We start from the raw sequence: 9,578 nt of genomic DNA, 5'->3' as shown, positions 1-9,578 counted from the left end.
TGTAACTCCAGTAGAAGACATAGAAGAACTAAGAGATGATGTTTCAGAAGACAAATCTGTTGTGAGTTTAATGACTTCTGAGATTACATGCCTATTACTGGTAGATGGAGAAGAAATATCAAGTAGCTTTGTGGGACTTGCTTTTGAAAATGTTGGACCTGATATTGAAGAGCTAGGCATCAAAGTAACTGCAGTTGTTCCTAAAGAGGAGGATGCTGGAATTTCAGATATCTCTGATGTTGTAGCACTGGCAGAGGATGGGAAACTGGCAGATGCATATGTGGGGGTGGCTGATAAATGTATAGTGGATGGTGTTGGAAAGGAGTGTATTGAAATGGCTCTTGTTATTCCTGAAGAGGTTGCTGGGATTTCAGTCACTTCTGATGTTGTAATCACAGCACTGGCTGAAACTGGGAGAGTGGTAGATGCTAGTTTGAGGACTGAGGTTGAAAGTGTGTGTGATGTTGAAGAGATAGGGCCTGAGGTGTTAGTTGTTCTTCCTGAGGAGAAAGTGGTTGGGCCTTGAGACACCTGGGGTGTTTTAGTACTGGATGTTAAAGTGGTAGCTCCATCTGTAGACATTGTTAATAAATTTATTGTTCTTGATGGTGAAGAGGTGGACAATGAATAAGTTGTTGTTGGTCCAAAAGAAAAATTGGGTGGGACTTCAGATATCTCTGTTGCTGGGGCACTGGCTGAGGGTAAAAAAGTGATAAATCCCTCTTTTGTGTGTGTTGATAAATATATTAAGGCTGATGTTGAACTGATGGGCACAGAGGTGGCTTTTCTGGCTTCTAAAGAGAAAGTGGTGGAGATGTCAGATGCCATCAAGGTTGTAGCATGGGCTGGGGATGGTGGAATGGTGAATCCCTGTGTAGATCTTGTAATAGAATGTATTTCTCCTGATGTTAAAGACAAGGACACTGGAGTGGATTTTGTTATTTTTGAAAAAAAAGTTGATGGGACTTTAGTTCTCATTATAGCACTGGATGAGGATGGAAGAGTGATAGATCCCTCTGTGGGGTTTATTGATATATATGTTGTGCCTGTTGTTGAAGGGGGGAATGTGGAAGTGGCTCTTTTTGTTCCTGAAGATAAGGTGCTTGGGGCTTCAGCTATAACTGATGTTGTACCAATGTATGAGACTGGGGCAACTTTAGACCTTTGCATGGGGGTTGTTGCTGAGTATGAAGGACTTTCTTTTGAAGAGGTGGCCAGTGATGTGGCTGTTGTTCCTAAAGAGAATTTAGCTGGGATTTTAGATATCTCTGATGTTTTGGCAATAACTGAGGCTGGGGTAGCTATAGATCCTTGTGTTGGGGTTGTTGCTGAATGTGTTGTGTGTGATGTGGAAGAGGCGAACAATGAAGTGCCTGTTCTTGTTTCTGAGGAGAAGGCTGATGGTAATTCAGTTATCTCTGACCTAGTAATTATGGCACTGACTGAAGCTGGTAGAATTGTAGGTCCATTCATAGAACTTGTTGATGAATGTGTTGTGTCTGATGTTGAAGAGGCAGGCACTGAAGTGGTTGTTATTTTTCCTGACGGGAAAGTTCTTTGGACTTCAAACATAATTGAGGTTGTACCAATAGCTGAGAGTGTGGTAACTGAAGATCCTTGTGTGGGAGTGGTTGCTACATGTGAAGTACTTGGTGTTGAAGAGATGGTCAACGATGTGACTATTATTCCTGAAGAGAAATTTGTTGGGACTTTAGACATCTTGGATGTTGTGGCAATGGCTGAGGCTGGTGTAACTGTAGGTCCTTGTGTGGGGGTTGTTGCTGATTGTATTGTGCTTGATGTTGAAGAGCTGGACAGTGAAGTGGTTGTTGTTCCTGAAGAGAAGGCTGGTGGGTATTCAGTTATCTCTGGTCTAGTAACTGTAGTACTGACTGAAGCTGGTAGAATGGTAGATCCATTTATGGGGCTTGTTGATAAATGTGTTATGCCAGGTGCTGAAAAGGTGGGCACAGAAGTTTTTGTCATTGTTCTCAAAGAAAGGGTGCTTGGGGCTTCAGACAAAATAGACTTCTTACCAGAGGCTAAGACTGTGATAACAGTAGATTCTTGAGTGGTGGTTGTTGCTGAATGTGATATATTTGATGTGGAAGTGGTAGGCATTGAGGTGGCTCTTATTTTTTCTGAAGACAAAGTACTTTTGGCTTCAGAGGTAATGGCTATTGTTCCAGTGGTTGATACTTTGGGAACTGTAAATCCTTGTGTAGAGGTTGTCACAGAATGAGCTGCACTTGATGTTGAAGAAGAAGTCAATGTAGTGGCTACTGTTGTTCCTGAAAAGAATGTGCTTGGGGCATCAGACATATCTGATGCTGTGGATACATCTGAAGCTCGTAGAGATGTAGCTCCTTCTGTGGGGGTGGTTACTGATTGTACTGTACTTGATGTGGAAGAAGTGGTGACTGTTGTTGTTCCAGAAGATGAGCTGCTTGGAGTTTTAGACATAGTTGATGTGTTGATGGATGAGACTGGGGCAATTATGCATCTTGGTGTGGGTGTTGTCACAGAATGTTCTGTACTTGATGTTGAAGAGGTGGGCAATGAAGTGGGTCTTCTTTCTGAAGAGAGAGTCATTGGTACTTCAGATAACGCTGTCATGGCACTGACTGAGGTTAGGAAAGGCTCTTTGGGGATTTTTGATAAAGGTATTATGTCTGACTTTGAACTGGTGAGCATGGAACTTGGTGCTCTTGTTTCCAAAGAAACAGTTGTTGGGACATCAGATGCCAATGATGTTGCAGCATATGATGAGGTTGGGAAAGTGGTAAATTCCTGTATGGGTCTTGTGGATGAATGTGTTTTTCCTGATGCTGAAACCCTGGGCAAGGAAGTGCCTGTTGTTTTTGAAGAGAAGGTTAATGAGACTGCAGTTCTCTCTGATGTTATAGTTTTAGGTAAGGATGGAAGAGTGGTAGATCCCCCTGTGCGGTTTGTGGATAAAAGCATTGTTCCTAATCTTGAAGAGGAAGACAAGGATGTTGTTGTTCCTGAAGAGAAGGTACTTGGAGCTTCAGACAACTGGGAAGTTCTAGCACTGGCTAAGGTTGAGAGAGTGGTAGATCCTTGTGTGGAGACTGATGTTGAATGGATTGTGCTAGAATGTAAAGTGGTGAGAATTGAAGTGTCTGTTGTTTTTCTTGAGGAGAGGATGGTTGGGACTTCAGACACCTGGGATGTTGTTTTACTATTTATGACTGAGACAGTGGTAGATCCAACAGGGGAAATTGTTGATAAATGTGTTGTACCTGATGGTGAAGAGTCAGTTACTGAAGTGGTTGTTGTTCCTGTAGAGAAAACTCTTAGGAGTCCAGTTTTCTCTGATTCCTGCATGGTAACATTGACTGAAGCTGGTAGAGTTGTAGATCCATTCATAGGGCTTGTGTGTAAATGGACTGTGCCTGCTGTTGAAGAGGTGGGCACTGAAGTGGCTGTTAGTGCTCCTGAAGAGAAAATACTGGGGGCATCAGACATAATTGAGTTTGTACCAATGGCTGAGAGTGTGGTAACTGTAGATTGTTGTGTGGGAGATATTGCTGGATGTGAAGTACTTGAAGAGGTGGTCAGTGACGTGGCTGTTGTTCTTGATGAGAAATTTGTTGGGATTGTAAACATCTTGGGTGTTGTGTCAATGGCTGAGGTTGTGGTAACTATAGATCCTTTTATGGGAGTTGTTGCTGAATGCACTGTGTCTAATATTGAAGGGCTGAGCAATGAAGTGGTTGCTGTTGTTCCTAAAGAGAAGGCTGGTGAGAATTCAGCTATTTTAGATCTGGTCATTCTAGTACTTCTTGAAGTTGGTAGGATGGCAGACCCACTCACAGGGCTTGTTGATAAATGTGTTATGCCTGATGTGAAAGAGGTGAGCATAGAAGGTTTTGTCATTGTTCCCAAAGAAAGGGTGCTTGGGACTTCAGACATAACAGGTGTCTTACTGGTGACTGAGACTGGGGCAACTGTAGATCCTTGTGTTGGTGTTCTCACAGAATGTGTTATACTTGATGTTGAACAGGTGGTCAAAGAGGGGGCTGTTGCTCCTAAAGAGAATGTGGTTGTGACTTCAGATATCTTTGTTGCTGTGGCACTGACTGAGGTCAGGGAAGTGGTAGGTCCCTTTTTGGGGCTTGTTGAGAAATATGTTGTACCTGATGTTGAACTGGTGGGAATGGAGGTGGATGTTCTTGCTACCAAAGAGAAGGTTGTTGGGACAGCAGATGCCAGTAATGTTGTACCATGTGCTGAGGTTGGAGGAGTGGTAAATCTCTGTATGGGGCTTATAGTTGAAGGTGGTTTTCCTGATGCTAAAGCCATGGGCAATGAAGTGGCTATTGTTTTTGAAGAGAAGGTTGATGAGACTGCAGTTCTCTCTGATGTTACAATATTGGGTAAAGATGGAAGAGTGGTAGATCCCTCTGTGGGGCTTGTGGATAAAAGTGTTGTTCCTGATGTTGAAGAGGGGGACATGGAAGGGGCTGTTGTTGTTCCTGAAGACAAGGTGCCTGGCATTTCAGACACTTGTGAAATTGTGGCACTGACTGAGGCTATGAGAGTGGTAGGTCCTTGTGTGGGCACTGAGGTTGAATGACTTGTACCTGAGGTGGAAGAGGTGGGAACTGAAGTATCTGTTGCTTTTCTTGAAGAGGAAGTGGTTGGGACTTCAGATACCTTTGATGTTGTAGTGCTGACTAAAAGAGCGGAAGGTCCCTCAGTGGAGGTTGTTGATAAATGCATTGTGTCTGATGATGAAGAGTTGGGTACTGAAGTGATTGAAAAGAAATTGGTTGGGACTTCAGCTATCTTTGTTGTTGTGGCCCTAGCTAAAGCTGGGGTAACTGTAAATCCTTGTGTAGGGACTGTTGCTGAATATGTTATACTTAATGTGGAAGAGGGTGACAATGATGTGTTTGTTGTTCCTAAAGAGAAGGCTGATGGGTATTCAGTTATCTCTGGTCTAGTAACTGTAGCACTGACTGAAGATGACAGAATGCTAGATCCATTTATGGGGCTTGTTGATGAATATGATGTACTTGAGGATAAAGAGGTGGACAACAAAGTGTGTCTTGTTGGTATTCCTGAAGAGAAAGTGGTTGAGACTTCAGATAACTTTGTTACTGTGGCACTGGCTGAGGTTAGGGAAGTAGTAGGTGCCTCTTTGGGGTTTGTTGATAAGTGTATTATGCCTGATGTTGAATTGGTAAGCATGGAGGTGGCTGCTGTTGCTCCTGAAGAGGTTGTTGGGACATCAGATGACAGTGTTGTTGTAGCATGGGCTGAGATTAGGGGAGTGGTAAATCCCTGTGTGGGGCTTGTAGTTGAAGGTGGTTTTCCTGCTGTTGAAGATATGGGCACTGTAGTGGCTTTTGTGTTTCCTGAAGAGGTGGTTGATGGAACTAAAATTCTCTCTGATGTTATCATTGTGGTACTGGCTGAGGATGGAAGGGTGGTAGATCCATCAATGAGGCTGCTTGATGAATGTGTTTTGACTGATATCGATGAGGTAGTCACTAAAGTGGTTGTGGTTGTTCCTGAAGAGAAGGTGCTAGGTGCATCAGGCAGAACTGCTGTTGTAGCCATGACTGAGACTGGAGTAGCTGTAGATCCTGCTATGGTGGCTGAGTGTGTTGTACTTTCTGTTGAAGTGGTCAGTGTTGAAGTGACTCCTGTTGTTCCTGAAAGGAAAGTGATTGGAAATTGAGTTATGTCTGTTGTTTTCATTTTAGGTCTGGCTGAGACTGCAGTACCTGATGATCCTTGTGTGGGGATAGTTACTGACTCTGCTGTACTTATTGTTGAAGAGGTGGGAATGGAGATAGTTCCTGAAGGGAAAGTAGATGGGAACTGAGTTGCCTCTGATGGTCTCATTATAGCACTGGGTGAGGATGAAAGAGTAGTAGATCCTTCTGTGGAGCTTGTGGATAAATGTGCTGTTCCTAATGTTGTAGAGGAAGACATAAAAGAGGCTACAGTACCTGAAAACAAGGTGCCTGGGGATTCAGGCACCTGTGCTGTTGTAGCTCTGGCTGAGGTTGAAAGAGTGGTAGATCTTTGTGTGGGAATTGATGTTGAATGGGTTGTGCCTGAATGTGAAGTGGTGAGAACTGAAGTTTCTATTGTTTTTCTTACGGGGATAGTGGTTGGGGCTTCAGATTCCTCTGGTGGTGTTTTACTGACTGTGGCTAAGAGAGTGGTAGATCCAGCTGGGGAAATTATTGATAAATGTGTTGTGTCTGAAGGTGAAGATTCAGTTACTGAAGTGGTTGTTGTTCTTGTAGAAAAAGTTGTTGGGAATTCAATTTTCTCTGATCTTGTCATGGTAGCATTGACTGATGTTGGTAGAGTTGTAGATCCATTCATAGGGCTTATGGGTAAATGGACTGTGCCTACTGTTGAAGAGGTGGGCACTGAAGTGGTTGTTAATGTTCCTGAAGAGAAAGTGCTGGGGGCATCAGACATAATTGAGTTTGTACCAATGGCTGAGAGTGTGGTAACTGTAGATTGTTGTGTGGGAGATATTGCTGGATGAGAAATACTTGCTGTTGAAGAGGTGGTCAATGACATGGCTGTTGTTCCTGAAGAGAAATTTGTTGGCACTTTAGACATCCTGGGTGTTGTGGCAATGGTTGAGGCTGTGGTAACTGTAGATCCTTGAATGGGGGCTGTTGCTGAATGGACTATGCCTGATGTTGAAGAATTGAGCAGTGAAGTAGCTGTTGTTGCTCTTGAAGAGAAGGCTGCCGGGAATTCAGTTATTCCAGATCTGGACATTACGGTACTGACTGAAACTGGTAGGATGGCAAACCCACTCACAGGGCTTGTTGATAAATGTGTTGGGCTTGATGTGGAAGAGGTGGGCACAGAAGTTTTTGTCATTGTTCCCAAAAAGAGGGTGCTTGGGGCTTCAGATATAACTGTTGTTTTTGCAATGGCTGAGCCTGGGGTAGCTGTAGATCCTTGTGGAGACATTGATGCTAAAAGTGAAGTACTTGATGCTGAGGAGGTAATCAAAGAAGTGGTTGTTTTTGTTTCTGAAGTGAAAGTAGTTGGGACTTCAGACATCTCTGATGTTGTGGCAATGTCTGAAGCTTGGGTAACTGTGGATACTTGTGTGTGTGTGGTTCCTGAAAGAATTATACTTGAAGCTGAAGTGGTAGTCAATGAATTGGCTATTGTTTTTCCTGAGAGGAACTTGCTTGGGGCTTCAGACGTAACTGATGTTTTACCAGTTGCTGGAACTGGGGTAGCTATAGGTCTTTCAGTGGGGATTATTGCTGAATGTGTGGTACTTGATGTTGAAGAAGTGGGCAATGATGAAAGCGTTGTTCCCAAAAAGAAAGGGGTTGGGACACCAGATGCCAGTAATGTTGTACCATGTGCTGAGGTTGGGAGAGTGGTAAATCCCTGTGTGGGGCTTATAGTTGAAGGTAGTTTTCCAGATGCTGAAGCCCCAGGCAATGAAGTGGCTGTTGTTTTTGAAGAGAAGGTTGATGAGACTGCAGTTCTCTCTGATGTTACAGTATTGGGTAAAGATGGAAGAGTGATAGATCCCTCTGTGGGATTTGTGGATAAAAGTATTGTTCCTGATGTTGAAAAGAGGGGCATGGAAGGGGCTGTTGTTGTTCCTGAAGACAAGGTCCCTGGCACTGCAGACACCTGTGAAATTGTAGCACTGGCTGAGGTTGTGAGAGTGGTAGATCCTTGTGTGGGGATTGAGATTGAATGAGTCATGCCTGAGACCAAAGAGGTGGAAATTGAAGTATCTGTTGTTTTTCCTAAGGAGAAAGTGGTTGGGATTTCAGAAACCTTTGGTGTTATAGTGCTGACTGAGAGGATGGGAGATCCATCAGTGGAAGTTGTTGATAAATGCATTATGCCTGATGGTAAAGAGCTGGGTACTGAAATGATTGTTGTGTTTCCTAAAGAGAAATTGGTTGGAACTTCAGTTACCAGTGTTGTTGTGGCCCTAGCTGAGGCTGAAGTAACTGCAGATCCTGGTGTGGGCGTGGTTGCTGAATATATCAGACTTGATGTTGAAGAGGTAGACAGTGAAGTAGTTGTTGTTTTTCTTGTTCCTGAAGAGAAAATGGTTGGGACTTCAGATAACTTTGTTGTCATGGTACTGACTGAGGTTAGGGAGGTGGTAAGTCCCTCTTTGGGGCTTGTTGATAAGTGTATTATGTCTGATGTTGAATTGGTAAGCATGGAGGTGGCTATTGTTGCTCCTGAAGAGGTTGTTGGGACATCAGATGCCAGTGTTGTTGTAGCATGGGCTGAGATCAGGGGAGTGGTAAATCCCTGTGTGGGGCTTGTAGTTGAAGGTGGTTTTCCTGCTGTTGAAGATATGGGCACTGTAGTGGCTTTTGTGTTTCCTGAAGAGGTGGTTGATGGAACTAAAATTCTCTCTGATGTTATCATTGTGGTACTGGCTGAGGATGGAAGGGTGGTAGATCCATCAATGAGGCTGCTTGATGAATGTGTTTTGACTGATATCGATGAGGTAGTCACTAAAGTGGTTGTGGTTGTTCCTGAAGAGAAGGTGCTAGGTGCATCAGGCAGAACTGCTGTTGTAGCCATGACTGAGACTGGAGTAGCTGTAGATCCTGCTATGGTGGCTGAGTGTGTTGTACTTTCTGTTGAAGTGGTCAGTGTTGAAGTGACTCCTGTTGTTCCTGAAAGGAAAGTGATTGGAAATTGAGTTACGTCTGTTGTTTTCATTTTAATACTGGCAGATACTGGGTCACCTGGAGGTTTTTTATGTGGGGATAGCTACTGACTGTGCTGTACTTGTTGAAGTGGTGCGTAACGAATATGTTTGTTGATTTCAGACACCTGTGGTATTGTAGCACCACTTGAGCTACCATCGTAGCACCGGCTGAGCTAAAGAGAGAGGTGAATCCACCCATGGGCTTAGTTAATAAATATCTCGTACCTGATGTTGAAGAGGTAATCACTGAAGTGGCTCTTCTTGTTTCTGAAGAGGAACATGTTTTTACTTTAGTAAATGTTGATGTGGTTTTCTGCTGTGTTTTTTGGAACAAAATATCTTTGTTGCTAATTAGGCTGTTGGGATTTCTTTTGTATCTGATCATGTAATGTAACAGGCTAGTCCTTTTCTATGGAGAAATCTTTTTTCATTGTATTTGTTCCTGTTATTGCATTGGACTTTGAGGTTGATTTTTTTCTTTCATTTGTAGTAGTAAAATCTATATGAATTGTTATATTTGAAAATTAAGGTAAACTGAGGCACAGAGTTCTGAGCACATTCAATTTATTGATAAGCCTAGCAGTTATTAATAAAAGGGGTCTTTCAACTCCTCAGTCAGCCAAAAAAAAAAAAAAAAAACAAACCGCAAGGTGGGGTTTATTAGCCTTCAAAATGTTTTGGGAAGTGGAAGATGGAAAACAATATGATTGGCTCTACAGTCTGAATTATCATAAGCGGCAAAACCAATATAAATGTCTGAATATTTGAGGCCAGTAACAACTCTTCCTTCCATTCTACTGTCAATAAAGATTGACAGAGTGCATCTGCTCCTTTGTTGAACAGAAATAAGATTTCTTGGCAC

At 43.0% G+C, this 9,578-nt stretch overlaps 1 protein-coding gene across 1 annotated transcript; it reads right to left on the bottom strand.

Annotated features, from left to right (window-relative positions):
* Window positions 1-1,115: 1,115 nt before the first annotated feature.
* On the bottom strand, window positions 1,116-6,615 carry MUC22 (mucin 22). Its single transcript, XM_072638022.1, has 2 exons — window positions 1,444-6,615; window positions 1,116-1,235 (listed from the first exon to the last, which is right to left on the bottom strand). The coding sequence occupies exons 1-2, from the start codon at window positions 6,613-6,615 to the stop codon at window positions 1,116-1,118; spliced, it is 5,292 nt and encodes a 1,763-aa protein (XP_072494123.1).
* Between the last annotated feature and the right edge of the window lie 2,963 nt (window positions 6,616-9,578).

Source organism: Notamacropus eugenii, chromosome 2 (assembly GCF_028372415.1).
Source record: "Notamacropus eugenii isolate mMacEug1 chromosome 2, mMacEug1.pri_v2, whole genome shotgun sequence".
Classification (NCBI taxonomy): domain Eukaryota; kingdom Metazoa; phylum Chordata; class Mammalia; order Diprotodontia; family Macropodidae; genus Notamacropus; species Notamacropus eugenii.
Note: the sequence above shows the minus strand (reverse complement) of the source record. Positions and strands in the feature narration are given on the sequence as shown.

Coding starts and splice junctions, on each gene's coding strand:
- MUC22 (XM_072638022.1), bottom strand. CDS start 6,615: ATGTCTAAAGTGCCAACAAATTTCTCTTCAGGAACAACAGCCATGTCA. Junction 1,236..1,443: donor CTACAATTCTACCAGCTTCA/GTCAGTGCCATA, acceptor AATTCTCTTTAG/GAACAACAGCCACATCACTG.